General features: G+C 44.9%; 1 protein-coding gene across 30 annotated transcripts in view; it reads right to left on the reverse strand.

The window, feature by feature from the left end:
* Positions 1-4,893: 4,893 nt before the first annotated feature.
* The window catches only part of LOC129030496 (DNA-binding protein RFX8-like), a 103,008-nt gene continuing 92,663 nt past the window's right edge, over positions 4,894-15,238 (reverse strand). For 20 of the 30 annotated variants that reach the window (XM_063649093.1, XM_054475856.2, XM_063649096.1 and 17 more), the window contains 3 exons: positions 13,543-13,657; positions 9,996-10,312; positions 4,894-5,259 (listed from right to left, as the gene is read on the reverse strand). In XM_063649093.1, coding sequence (XP_063505163.1) covers positions 5,083-5,259; positions 9,996-10,312; positions 13,543-13,657 — 609 coding nt within the window. In that variant the 3' untranslated portion in view covers positions 4,894-5,082. Of the gene's footprint in view, positions 5,260-9,995; positions 10,313-13,542; positions 13,683-15,238 lie in introns of those variants that run through there. The other 10 variants (XM_063649094.1, XM_063649103.1, XM_063649099.1 and 7 more) reach the window with 5 other exon arrangements.

The following is a 15,238-nucleotide window of genomic DNA, read 5'->3' on the forward strand; positions in this document are numbered from 1 at the left end:
GAGTGCAGTGGTGCGATCTCGGCTCACTGCAACCTCTGCCTCCCGGGTTCACGCCATTCTCCTGCCTTAGCCTCCGGAGTAGCTGGGACTACAGGCGCCCGCCACCATGTCCGGCAAATTTTTTTTGTATTTTTAGTAGAGGCGGGGTTTCCCCATGTTAGCCAGGATGGTCTTGATCTCCTGACCTCGAGATCCACCTATCTCGGCCTCCCAAAGTGCTGGGATTACAGGCGTGGGCCACCGCGCTCGGCGAGTCTTTATTTAGGCTTTCATGTCACATAAAACTTTGATGGTACAGTTTGGATCTGTGTCCCCCGCCCATATCTCATGTCTAACTGTAATCCCCAACGTTGGAGGTGGGGCCTGCTGGGAGGTGATTGGATCATGGGGGTGAATATCCCCTTTGGTACTACTCACTAATAGTGAGTGAGTTCTCGTGAGATCTCATTGTTTAAAAGTGTATAGCACCTATCCTGCCCACTGCCTCCTGCTTCAGCCATGTAAGATGTGTCTGCTTCCCCTTCACCTTCTGCCATGATTGTAAGTTTCCTGTGGCCTCCCCAGAAGCCAAGCAGATGCCACCATGCTTCCTGTACAGCCTGTGGAACCACGAGCCAATTAAACCTCTTTTCTTTATAAATTACCCAGTCACGGGTATTTCTCTGTAGCAGTGTGAGAATGGCCTCATACATGGGATTAAATTTTAAATACATTTGTTATGCTTTTCTCTTTTTCCTTTTGTTACAGGAGTGTTGGCCATGACGGTTATGGTGGGTGAGGAAAGGTATCACGGCTTTCCACCCCTACAATCCCAAGTGTTTATACAGTACCCGGTAAAAGAAAAAATACATGACAAATACTTAATTTTGGAAAATGTCACTGTAAATTTTTGATCAGATATGTGTTTCTGAAAAATCTGTCTGCTGCCAGCATGTTAGTGGGCTTCCAACTTATCATCATGAGTGAACATTTATGTTCCAAGATACATGTGGGTGCAGCTATTATTACTGTGAAGAGAAATGTGATGTGCCTCTCTTTCTGTACTCACCATATTGACAATCAGTAATGTGCCCAAGAGGGATATCTGTCTGTACAGGTTCTCATTATTTTTCCTATTTCAAATTACTGTTTCAGAAAATCCTATTGCTTCTATGCATACTAATGGATCAAATGTTTGTTTCCTATCAAGTTAAGTTGCATGGAGGGCAGTGCCGTAATAATGTCACAATTGATGGGGGTGATTGATTGTGGAATCTGCAGGTGGCCAGGATCTCACTGCTGCTTGAGGATCCTGAGCAGGGCATTTCCACCTGGGAAGAGAGCAACTGGGATAATGATTTAGATGTTGTTTTGAGTGAGTTGAACTGGATAAGGTAGGTGGTAGAGTGATGTGGTTGACAACTCCAATTGTTTGACACCTCCCTGCATCCATACCCATTAGGAGTACCTTATCTTGCTAACTCTGAGTTTGGCAACATGACTTGCTTTGGTCAATGGTTCAAGACCACACTTGATGCAAAAGGAGGTGTGAAAACATGCTTGTGTGTTTCCACGTCTGCTCTCTTGGACTCCCTCCTGTCATGAGAACATGCATGAACTGGCCTGTTGAAGGAATGTGGGAACCACATGGAGGACAGCTGAGGCCATCCTAGACTAGCCAGCCCCCTACATACCTGTCAGGAACCTTGGAGGGCTGAGTGAGCCCAGCTGAGATTTGTCGAGTCCAGCCTAGAACAGCAGAACCAGCTACGCAAGCAAACTGCGGACTGGTGAGGAATAATACATAGACGGTGGTTGTTTTAAGCCATGAAGGATTAGTTTGTTATGCTGTAATAGTGAACTGATCCATGGTACAAGCAGAAAACAATCTTTGCAACCTGCTGTGTGGATTCTTTATGGCTCTTGAAGAAAAATCTAAGTTTGGGGTAGGGAATAGGGGGATTTCCTGTTCACATTCATGTTCGCTTTCAAGTAGTAGACCACCAGTTACTTTCAATCATAGGAACCATCTCTGTTCAGTAATTAAAATCTCAGCGTAATAATCAAAATGTCAAACTTCATGAAGGTTGACATCTTCTCCTCTCTCCTGCTAGCTGCTTAAGGATTTGAGGGCTGAGGTGGGTGAGACAGATGTGTTTGCATTCTTTTTCATTTTTCTCTTTGCTGGGCCTCATGTCTCAGCTCATCAAGGAAGGGGATTGGGAGTTAAAAATAAAGACTTGCCTATGAGGCAGGTGCAGCTCTGTTCTCACACCAGAGCTTGTTGGTCCTGGTGGTTTTCTTTCTTTCTTATCTCTTTCTTTCTCTCTCTCTCTCTTCTCTCTTTCTTTTTCTACTTTTTTTTTCCAGACAGGGCCTTGCTTTGTGGCCCAGGCTGTAGTGCAGTGGTACAATCATAGCTCACTGCAGCCTCAACCTCCTGGACTTAAGCTATCCTCCCACCTCAGCCTCCCAAGTAGCTGGGACTACAGGCACTAATCACTATGCCTGGCAATTTTTTATATTTTTTGTCAAGATGAGAGTTTCACCATGTTGCCCAGGCTGGTGACAAACTCCTGAGCTCAAGCAATCCAGCCACCTTGGCCTCCCAGGTGCTGGGATTACAGGTGTGAGCCACTGCACCTGGTGACTTTTCAAGCCCAGCTCGCTTCCTCTTGAAATCCTCTTGTGTGCTTTTTAATCTTTCTTCCATCAGGAACCTCCAATCCACTCCCCATAAAGTGGGCAATGCCATTTATTTATTTATTTTTAAGACAGGGTCTTGCTCTGTCATCCAGGCTGAAGTGCAGTGGCATGATCATAGTTCACTGCAGTCTTGAACTGGGCTCAAGCAATCCTCCTGCCTCCTGAGTAGCTGAGACTACAGCTACATGCCACCACATCCAGCTGATTTTTTTCTTTTGTAGAGATAGGGTTCTCATTGTGTTGCCCAGGCTGGTCTTGAACTCCTATGCTCAAGCAATCCTCTCACCTTCAGCTCCCAAAGTGTTGGGATTATAGGCATGAGCCACCGTGCCTGGCCACCTTGTATTTTTTAAGATACACTTTCATATATAACATATGCAGAAATGTAATCAAGTCAAATCACAAACTTCGTGACACATTTTCGCAAGGTGAACACACGACACTGTATGGCCAGCCCCCAGCCCAAGAATGGGAGCACCGTGAGGGTTCCTGGCATAGACTTCATGGAGTGGCAGCCTTGACAGCCATTTTTAGACCTGACATAAGCTGTTTGAAATCCAGTTCAATCCTGTCATCCTTGTCTTCAGTGAGACTTCTCCTCTCTGTGTGGTGTTTGCAATAGAGCCTGCTTGTTCCTCATCTCACTGATGCCAAATCCAGCTCATGCCACAGTTGCTGGCTGTGGGAAAAATCTAATGGTCAACACTGGAGTCATGTAAATGAGTTCCCTCTTTTATGTATGTTTTCTTTAAATGACTCAGATCCACAAGTCCCAAGGGAAAGCCTAAGGACTAGCACCCTGGGCCTTAATAAAGGCAGGTCCCACAGGCTCAACCACAGGCTGGCTGAGCTCCCTGCTGCCTCCAGTCTCCTCCTGGCCCTCCTAGTGATTCGGTGCCCCTAACCTCTCTGGGTCTGTGAGCAATAAACTTCTGCTTCTTGCATTTTCGTTTAACCAACACACCCAAACCTTATTCTCTCCCCCTCCCACCCCATCAGGGCTCTCCTAGACAGGCCCCAAGATCAAATAAGAAAGAAACCATAATAATACAAATCGCAACAGTCCCAGAAGTCCCTCCTCCTCTCTGCTATTACCCATCCACATCCCCTATCCTAACGTCTAACGCTACAGAGAAACAATGAAAATTGTTTTCTTTGGTAAACTTGAGCATTCAAGGACAGAATGCCCAGAATGACTTCTGCTAGCTCTTAGCTAATCAGTTTACCCCAAAACATGCAAACAAAATTCACCATTCCCACACTTACAGATCCTGTTGTCTCCTGTGTTCTGTGACTCAGTCCACCAACTGTCTACTTACTTATGAGCAAACACATGACATGCAAAGTCACCGAGCAGTGAGCAAAAGAATAAATATCTCTCTGACTCATTCTTTGACAAAGAACAACTCCTCCCAGATAGCCTGAGATAATATATTAAATGTAGTTGAAAAGGGCTCTTAAATATGATTACTTTTTTATCCATAAAGATGAGTAATTCTTAATGAATCTACAGACGTACAGCTCCTGTGGTTTTTAAAAAAATTTCCAAGCATTTGGGGAAATGTAATTCATTTCATAAGTAAATTTAATTCATTCCATATGTAAAGATACATGAAATTTAGTTCATTTCATATGTAATATGAGATCAATAAAATATTCTCTATTTTTTCCATGTATACCGGAAATCATGTGAAGCACGAATTTTAAAATTCCTTTTAAATATTATAATCAGTTACATAAAAGTGGATTTTCTGTAACAATGATCTATTCCTAGTTTCAGCAGTTTTTAGGATTTTGCTACAAAAAGAGAACTAAACAGTGATTCAAAGCAGGACATTGGCCTCTGCTGCAGACATTGTTGCATTCAAAATTCTCTCACTTTATGAAAATTGGGATAGTGAACCAAAGGTGTTTAATGGACCAGTGAATGAGTTTAACAGTGATATCATATTGATTTTTTTTCTGTTCATCACTGCCTGAGGGGATCTATCTACAAATTCTATTTTGATTGAGGCACCACCAAGGGGAGGAAAAATATCACCACTGGCATTTTACTGCTTGTACCAGTTGGTATTCCTTGAACTTTTTCTTTCTCTGGAGCCTTAACTATTTCTTTACTCCCGAAAAGCATTCTCAAATTTCCTTTCTGCCATGTCTCAAAATAGAAATACTCGGACAGCCCCAAAAGAAAAGCAACAGAGGCAAAAATTATTCTCCAAATCAGTTTATATATTTTATCAAAACCACCTCCTTGAAATACATATAAACATAAAATAGACAATGCTACATCTATTATATACATAACATCGTCTTTTATCAATAGAAAAACTTTAGGATTTAATATTTTTAAGAATGCAAGTCTATCAGTTTTCTTATTCTCTATTCAAATAAATAATCTCACACTTTAGCATTGCTTTCTCTGAAATAAATATCTTCAGAGCTTTGGGGTACATCTGATATCTGAATCACAAATTGTTGTCCGTCTTTTAGGGTTATGAGGGCTTCTTGTCCCATAGGAAGGCTGAGTTTAACTGCGCTTTCGGTGGTTTCATCTTCCAACAGCACGTGGATGAGCTGTGAGAGGGAAATGTTTAAAGGGAAAAGATAAAAAGAGACAGTTATACTATTCCTTGTTGCAGGAACTACCATTTGAGTTCTTCTACCAAGCCCAAGGTCCCACCCTGGGATGTAAAGGAGAAGTTCATGCATTTATTCTTTTTTTTTTTTTTGAGATGGAGTTTCACTCTTGTTGCCCAAGCTGGAGTGCAATGGCACCATCTCAGCTCACTGCAACCTCCGCCTCCCAGGTTCAAATGATTCTCCTGCCTCAGCCTCCCAAGTAGCTGAGATTACAGGCATGTACCACCATGCCCAGCTAATTTTGTATTTTTAGTAGAGACAGGGTTTCACTATGTTGGCCAGGCTGGTTTCGAACTCCTGACCTCAGGTGATCCACCTGCGTCAGCCTCCCAAAGTGCTGGGATTAGAGGCATGAGCCACTGCGCCCAGCTCATGCATTTATTCTTACTAAGAGAACTCCTGATTTCTCAGGAAAACACTCAGGGTCCAGTGAGGACTCAGTGGGAGGCTTTGCAAGGCAGGGATGGTGCAGGGGCAGGGAGCTGATGGGCTCTCTTTAGGGAAAGGAAGAGGGCTTTGCAGTTTGTGAGAAATGTCCTCGTGAGAGCAAACCAACATTCTTCCTTAACAGACACTGGAGAAAGCAGATGAGTCGTGAAAGTTGGGAGGGAGCCTATGAAAGGCACCCACGGTCTCCATGTGGCTGCAGAACCCCCATCAATTTGGGGGTCTCAAGACGTGTACTAATCCCCGCATTCTCAACAAGTCTCTGGAGCTGACATAGTCGGTTCAAATTCCCACACAGGCTCTCCTTCCCCCATCCATCAGCAATCTGGTATTGGTGACTCAATTGGGAAGTAACAGATTCGAGAGATGGGGAGGTTCTAAGTTACCTGAAGCTCTCCTCAGACACTTCACCTGACGAGCAAGTAAGTCTTCCTATCTGAGAATGGTGAATGTACCATCCCTCCCTTAGCTCCAGGAAACTTGGCCATGACTACTTTAAAACCAATAGAAATGTATTCACTTGGTCTGATTTCATGAATAAACCTCCTATAAGCTAGTATACTTTGACAGAGATGTGTGCACCATTAACTTCAAATGCAAGGTTCATGAAAGTATGTCTCACTCCTCCTCTAAATTCAACAAAAACCATCACCACCAATGAAAAGGCGTTTTTCTTCTTTTTCAAAAAATTGTTTTCACCTTTATCTTAGAGGTGAAGAGACACTTAAAAAATGTTGTTTTGCTCTGCTGTAATCCTGGAGTACATGACCTAAATTCGTTATTTGATATCAGTATAGTTTTTCACTTTATTCTTAAACATGCCTTGGCATCTGACTATTTTGAATGCCGCTAGAATGTAGAAGAGGGACAGATGGGTATGGCAATCCGGAATGCTGACTTCAGTTGTTACCGGAGGTGCAGGCCAGCACTAAATTGTTCAGGGAATGAGGCTGCCACAGCTGTGCAGCTGAACGGGGTGTTAAATGGTGGCAGATGAATGCAGATGGGACACGCAGGGTGTGCTTTTCTGTTGATGATGAGTGCAAGTGCTGAATAATGGATGCAATGAAAATCAGATGAGTGTAACTTTTGGTGTGATTGTTTAAGTCATTATAGCTAATTCAGCAGGCAGGAATGAACAGAAGCAGGTTTAATTAATCTCTAATGTGTATTACCTTGGATTACCTGACATTTGTCTGCTTCTGTTGCTTTATTATGTAGTTCAATTAAGTGTTTAATATCTTCTCTATTGTTTCCACCCATTAAATATAGGTCAAACCTCATTGCAAGGACCTTCAGAGGAGCTAAGGGATTGGGCCAAGAGTGTTAAGAGAAAGTGCTCAGCTTAGGAGGCAGTGGTGGAGCAATAATAATGATGACCAGTGGTTACTGGGTACTTACTATATTCTAGGAAATAGCCTAAGCATTTTACAACAATTAACTCATTTAAACCTCATAATGGCCCTATAGAATTAGACATGAGTATCCCCATAAGTTAAGCAATTTGTCCAACGTTCTAACTAACAAGGGGAAGAAGTAGAATTTGAACCCAGAAATGTACGTGCCAGGATTGCCTTTATCAGACTTGAAGGTATTTTTAGTAATTAGTCCCAAGTGACCAATTATGGAATTAAAGCAGATGGCAGAAAACACTTTGGGGGAGAGAGAGAATGCTGAGAAGGACAGTCTTGGAAGGATCTGTGGAGGTGTAAATTCCTGTTCTTCCACTAATTAGTGAGGTGACCTTGGGAAAATTACCCAACCCCTTCAAGATCCTCAGTTATGCCAGCTGTAAAATAGGGTTGATGATAACACCTATTTCACTGAGATGAAAAGATGCATTTAAACGTTCAGCTATGGAAGACTGTCAGCGTCTGCTCTTCACGCCTTCTAACTGTGCCTGAAGAGGTAAAAGCTTACTCCTGGTTACCTTGCTGACTAATATATACACATTTACTATATAATTGTGTATATCATTTGACTAACATTCTCCACTTGGCTGAACTTTATTCTGGCTCCTGAACCTTCTCGTTTGCCCACTTTCTTGTGAAATCCAGTTTTAGCAAGAACCCTGCTGAGTCACTTTAGCAAGAATGCCCCATCTCCATATGTGATCAGTTTCCTCATCCTCTGCCAGCCTCTAGGTGATGTCTGGTCACCCCAGCTGGCTGGACTTCTACAAGAATCCTCTTAGGTGGGTTCAGCCAGAATCCCCCTTACCTCTGACATTTCTTCTTAGTAAGTTCCCATCCACTGACCCCCCACCCAGCTCCTAGGCTATAAATTCCGCTCCCGCCACCCTGTCCCTGCTGTACTCAGAGTTAAGCCCAATCTCCCTCCCCGGCTGCAAAAGCCCTGTGGAGATGGTACTGAATAAAGCCTTCCTTACAGATAAAGCCTCCCTTATGGTGCTTTAACAAGTGTCACTGCAAGATGTTTTTGTTTTTCCTTTAACAAGTTGTCATGCTACGCGCTGACCTCTTGCTCCAGCTGGTGAGCGCAAAGAATTTGCTTTCACTTGGAGCTGAACACTGCAGCCCAGCATGAATGCTGGCCCTGCTAGGGCTCTACAGAATGCTCCAGACTACACTCAGGCGCTTTCCACTGGTGGCCCTTGGAGGGCTCTGCCACAGGTACAGCAGCAGGGAGAGCCATTCTCCTAGGCATAGCCTAGCCAAGCCATTGCCTCTTCAGGACTAACTGGGCCTTCTTTCTGCCAACTGTCTAAAAACACCTGCTTCCTGAAAGCGCCTTAGCTGCTGCCAGCTAAGGAGGCCCAGCTCTCATTAGCACCCCCAAGTTGGGGTCAGTGTTTCACTGCTGCATGCTTCATCAACCATGTCTGCTCTTTTCACATGTACACTCATGCAGGAGGTGAGTTTCTCATTTACAGACACACATTGGAATCTACCTCACAGAGAGCACTGAATGCAGCTGGATATGTGACTTACTATCTCAAAGTGAGAAAGAAAGACCAAATACAGATAGAGAACTGGTAAACCTGAGAGATGCATTGAGATGCATTTCCCTGGCTCCTGTTTTTTTTTTTTTTTTTTTTTTGGTCTAGGGAGGTGTCTTGTCCAAGCATTGCTCAATAACAGGTGTGCAGGATCTCTGCAATTGGAGAACTCAGAATGAGAGTTTGCTCAAGAAGGAAAGGGCCCTGGAAGCTTCCTATTATTCTGCGGACTCTAAGGCATGAAGAGTTTTAGGCTGTGACTCATTGCCACGGCCAAGACCACTATTAACCTGCTTCAGGGTGAATGATTGCACCTACTTCAATTTCCTACTAAGCACAACTCATCTGTGTGAGAGGGGGAACTTGTGGGCACAAAAAGAAGATGGATAGCGGCTAAACATCAAACATGTGCAGAGAAATTAGCCCTAAGACAATTGCTGTCAGTTTTTTTTTAACCAGCCCACTCCCCACTCCTCAATGGAGGCATTTCAGTTGTTCCTCCATCAGTCCAGCTCTGCTTCATGGTACTGACGTCCATGTCCGACCTCTACAACCTGTGTCCTGCACTCCTCAGGGCATAAAACAACCTCCTGTCTAGGGTTGTAGGTGAAGAATGGACTTGAGATCAGGCAGGCTGGGGCTCCAATCTCTGTTCCACTATTTCCTCGCATTTCCTTGCTGTGTGACTTTGTGCAAGTCACTCAGCTTCTGTGAGCCTCAGTTTCCTCATCCATCAAATGACAATGACAAGAACAAATATTCTACAGGATGGCATGGCTTCGAGATAACATACATAAGGGCTATATAGTAGGTGTTAGGTAAATAGTAACTCTAATTTTTGTATCTTTCAACAGGTATCCCAATGTAATCTTTTCAAAATCCTCTGTTCAGACTATTTGACGTTTCCTGTCTTTGAACACTAGGGGAATTTTCAGTGCATGCCACTCAGATGTCAGTGGTGTGCTATTGCTGAGTTAGTCTCACCAGGCCAGGCACACTCTGGGAAGGCAATAAATACCCAGGCCATCAGATGGCCCACACTTCTAATCATGCCAGGCATCTATCAATGTCCCACAAACCTGAGCTGACCAGTAATCAACAGACAGTGAATTAAACTCACCCCCAGCAAAATCGCCTAGTGTAAAGATGATTGTAGAATCCTTTATCATTGTTTGGACAAAGTGATCTTGAGGGTTTTCCTAATCACCTATGGCTCTTATTCCCCTTGAAACAGCTGTGTGGAAGGGGGTCCTGGTGTCCCTACCTTATCGCCCGTGGCAGTGTCCACCAAGAAGCCCAGGATCCTGAGGACCATGTTGCTCACACCCACGGGATATCGGCCGTGGCCCATGTGTGTCAGCATCACCCCCAGTAGCTCCACGCTGGGGCTGGCACACGCCTGCGACAGTGAGGAATTCAGAGGGTGGGAAAGTGCCTGATCTGGCTGGCTGAGAGTCGGGTCATCTGGTAGCATTTCCTTGACATTCCCCATGTCCTCCTCCTCCTCTTCCTCCTCTAGGCATGACTGAAGTATATGAATTACGTATTCTAAAAGCAGCAAGTGAAACAGATGCCAGGAGCCTACATTTAGATAATAACCAAAAATGAATACATTTGATCGACAGACAATAAACAAATCACTGTGAAACTAACAACTTTTCTGGGGCTAACACCTGTGTAAGTGAGCCTCGTTCCAATAGCCTACCCAGAAGAGGCCTGGGTGGGCCTCTTACATAGCAGCCATCAGTAGAAAACCCCTGGCAAGGCAGCTTTTGGACAGAAAGGACCAAGAGCTAAACAGCCTAAGCCATGAAAAGGAACTTAAAATCCATCTGGTGTGAGATGGGAGGAAAGCAAACCCTACAGGGAACTGGGTGCTGCTCCCAGAGCTGGAGAGGTTACCCCTCAACCTCACTGTGCCCCATGTATGATCCACAGGAATGTCCAGAAGGGGTGGGAGGAAATGGGGGCAGTGTGCAGAGGGAGCCCTGCTGCTGTTTCGTGGTGTTTGAAACGTAGTGCGTTGCCTCTCTTGCAGACCCTGTGGCTGCAGCTTTTTGTGTGGGAAGTGGGTAAGGAGGCCAGCTGGCTTTCCACCTGTGAGAGGTGTCTTCTCAGGTGCACCTGCAAGTGCCGTCATCAGAGAGGAAGGAGGGTATGTGACTTAGCTGAATGCTCCAAATCCCAAGGACTTTGCACTCACAGAAAGGAAAACAATCATTAATGTTTGCTTGAGAAACAGAGGAGGAAATCTGGCCTATTGCAATCGTTAAAAGATAAGTATTAAATAAAGGTAAAATCATGACTCTTATACAGATATAAAATAGACACATCAGGCACAGTGGCTCACACCTGTAATCCCAGCACTTTTGGAGGCCGAGGCGGGCAGATCACAAGGCCAGGAGATCGAGACCATCCCGGCTAACAAGGCAAAACCTCGTCTCCACTAAAAAATACAAAAAATTAGCCGTGCAGGGTGGCACGTGCCTGTAGTCCCAGCTACTCGGGAGACTGAGGCAGGAGAATCACTTGAACCCAGGAGGCAGAGGTTGCAGTGAGCCGAGATCGCACCATTGCATTCCAGCCTGGGTGACAGAGCCTGGGTGACAGAGTGAGACTCCATCTCAAGAAGAAAAAAGAGAAAAGGACATATCAAAGGTTTTCTTTAACTCATTAATTAAATGATGTATTACATCTTATTGCTACATCAGTAAGATGTTGTCACTGGTTCAAAAGAGAATTCAAAGTACTAACTATATACTATAGACAGAAAAGAATGCTGACAGTGACAAATAGATCCAAAAGGGATCTGTCCTCAAGGCAGCATCAATCACAACCACCTGACACAACTAGTTTGTATTTCTGTGGATGAGGGTCATCTGCATTATCAGTTTGCTGCAACTTACAGAGCTGTAAAAATAACTCAAAGACAATGGAATGTAGAGATAACCCAGAAGGCTGTGCCAACCTTTTGTCCATTTCAAAGCCTTTTGTCCATTTCAAGTAATCTTTTCATCCATTTCAAAAGCCCTTCACAGTTTTTTCCCTGAGCAGTGTTCTATTCCTCCACGGATCTGGGTGAGAGATCACTGTCCCTGTGGAAGGCATGACCTTGCCTGAAGTGAGCCTGACAACATCGTCTGGCCTATTTAACCTTGGAAAATCAGAGTCCAAGTCTTGAAACCGTTGTTCAAACTACTGGTGTGAATACACTGATTTCATGTGGAGGTACAGAGAAGGTAGACTGGGAAAAGTAACAACTACAGACTAGATTTCTTTTCTTTTTTTGACACAGAGTCTGGCTCTGCTACCCAGGCTGGAGTGCAGTGGCCCAATCTCAGCTCATTGCAACCTCTGCCTCCCTGGTTCAAGCAATCCTCCCACCTCAGCCTCCCAAGTAGCTGGGACTACTGGGCCACCACATCTGGCTAATTTTTGTATTTGTATTTTATTTTTTTTGTAGTGACAGGGTTTGATCATATTGCCCAGGCTGGTCTTAAACTCCCAGGCTCAAGAGATCTGCGTGCCTCAGTCTCGCAAAGTGCTGGGATTACAGGTGTGAGCCACCATACCCGGCTCAGGGCTAGATTTCTTCCCATGATGCATGTAAACTCTGCTGTCTCTCTGCTCTGGAAGAGCAGGAGCATAAAGCAGAGTCAGTTTGGACTTCAGTGAAGGGAAGAGTCCCACTATAAGTGAGTGTCACCTATATGGCAGCTGATAGCAGCAGCCCTCAGGAGCTCCAGGGTGTCTGCAAAGCTGGTCTAATAGGGCTTGCTTTCTCTTCCTTCTTGCTGTGAGAGCATCTGGCAGCTCTCTGTGCAGGGATCACTTGCCATAACTACTGTGCAAACTCACAGGAGTGGAGACTTTATCTTTTCACTGCTGTATGCCCAGTGCCCAGGAAGGTGCCTGGGAAGCATGAAATACCTTTTGAAGGAATGATCCAGTCCATGAAGCTGGTGGGCTGAGTGGTGAACTTCCCTTCCTATAATCCTTTTTGTTTTTTTTTCTTTTTGAGGTGGAGTTTCACTCTTGTCACCCAGGCTGGAGTGCAATGGTGCGATCTCAGCTCACCGCAACTTCTGCCTCCCAGGTTCAAGTGATTCTCCTGCCTCAAGCTCCCGAGTTGCTGGGATTACAAGCATCCACCACCATGCCTGGCTAATTTTTGTATTTTTAGTAGAGACAGGGTTTCACCATGTTGGTCAGGCTGGTCTCGAACTCCTGACCTCAGGTGATCCACCTGCCCCAACCTCCCAAAGTGCTGGGATTACAGGTGTGAGCCATAGCACCCAACCCCTACAACCCTTTTTATAAGGCAATTGCATCAAAGATGTGACCTTCCCCAACAGAGGAAGACCAGGGATTTGACCAGGAAGTTTGCAAAATGAACATTACTTCACTCTCTCTACCATCTGCATACAATGGCAACTTAATCATTATTCCTGAGAGTTAAGTATGAGTGCTTCAAAGAATCCATTTTGTGCTCCATCTCAGTTGTCTCTCTCGGTGCTTTTCTCTAAATGTCACAAAGCTCATAATTCAAGAACAAGGAGAGGCTTCCTGTGTGTCTAACGATGATGAAACAGGAAGGAAAAGCATGGTCCATCTGTTTGACAGACTATCACACTGACACTAAAAATAAAAATTACTATCATGTTGTATGGTTTGCTGCATCTATGTTATATTTTACATAAAAAGGTTAAAAGAAGATGGCTGGATTCTACATAGCAATACGCAAAATACTTATGCCATAATGACATTTTTAAAAGGTAGAATACAAAATATTTTCTTATTTTCTGACTTACCAAAACTATCTCCGTGGCAGAGGGTCATGGCTTTGCTCACAGCAGTGAGAAGAAGATTCCATCTCAGCTGGAAGCTGGCGGCTAATTTGATAAACTCTTCTTTGCTTCTGCTTGGCTGTTAAGTTTTTGTGAGAAAAAGGCTGCAGTTTGTGATAAAATCAAGAAGCAGAGTATGTTTCGAATGCACACATTTGTCATGCACACGCATTTTTAAACAGCCAGAGAAGACGAAGATGAAATAATGGGCCAATGTCTGGTCTTTCTCTGTCTTCCATGGAGATGGTTCCAGGGCAGAGCCCTTTAAAGTTGGTGGAGAGAAGGAGGGAGGTAGGAAATTGGCTTACTTTTTCTCTTAAAATAAAAAAAAAGCAATTTTTTTTTTTGAGACATGGTCTTCCTCTTCCCCAGGCTGGAGTGCAGTGGCATGATCTTGGCCCACTGCAGACTCAAACTCCTGGGCTTAAGGGATCCTCCCACCTCAGCCTCCTCAGTAGCTGGGACTACAGGCATGCACCACTGCGCATGACTAATTTAATTTTTGGGGGGAGGGTGGGTAGAGATAAGGGTCTCACTGTGTTGCTCAAGCTGGCCTTAACTTCTAGGCTCAAGTGATCCTCCTGCCTCGGCCTCCCAGAGGCACTGGGATTAGAGGCATAAGCCACCATGCCCAGCACCACACAGTTTTTCAAAAGAGGTCACTTATGATGTGTGACACAGAAACACCGTAGGGACAGCCTCATTGAAGTCCACTTGGGAATGGCCATCAAGAGGGGCAGGGGCTGTTTTATTCCTGCACTTCTGCATGTCAAATCTGATTGTGGAAAAGTGGCACAGAGTCCCATAATAACGAAAAGCAGTGGTGCCCATTTGGAAAAGCTGGTCATCATGCTTGCTGTGTAAGCAAGCTCCAAACTGGAAAGTCCCAGCTCCTGCACCCAGTGGAACCAAGGTCATCTGACAGCCTCACTGGCACTAAACTGTATACCAATAAGATGCTGCTGCATGCAGACTAAGAGATTCCCTCTACCCAGACAGAGAGCAGCCTTGGACCACACTTGAAGCCATCTGTAAGCCATGAGTCATGGATTTCAAATGCATCTGTTGATATGCATGCTCCAAGCCTCGTCTCATCCTCAGTCACATGCCTGTGGACCCACCACAGCTCCACCACATGTCTTTGAGGAAGAAATAGAGAGCCTGGCTATAAACAAAGAATGCCCTTTCTTGTCATTGCTTCTTTTCCCTTCTGCCCCAGCAAAACCCTTGGCACACCAGAAGGTGGCCCTGAGCTTCAGGGGACGTGAGGTCCTTTCAGTAGCATCCTCCTCCTCAGTGCTCCTCACCATCTGAGATGGACTCTTGGGAGGAGCCCTTCCCATCGGTGTTCAGCAGAGGGTTTTATGTTGAAGGGACAATGAGAGTACAAAAGCACAGGGATCCTGCTGGGCACGGTGGCTCACGCCTATAATCCCAGCACTTTGAGAGGCAGAGGCAGGTGGATCATTTGAGGTCAGGAGTTCAAGACCAGCCTGGCCAATATGGCAGAACCCCATCTCTACTAAAAATACAAAAATTAGCCAGGCAGGGTGGCACACACCTGTAATCCCAGCTACTCCGGAGGCTGAGGCAGGAGAATCGCTTGAACCTGGGAGGCGGAGGTTGCAGTGAGCTGAGATTGCACCACTGCTCTCCAGCC

This window comes from Pongo pygmaeus, chromosome 12, assembly GCF_028885625.2.
Source record: "Pongo pygmaeus isolate AG05252 chromosome 12, NHGRI_mPonPyg2-v2.0_pri, whole genome shotgun sequence".
NCBI classification, from domain to species: Eukaryota; Metazoa; Chordata; class Mammalia; order Primates; family Hominidae; genus Pongo; species Pongo pygmaeus.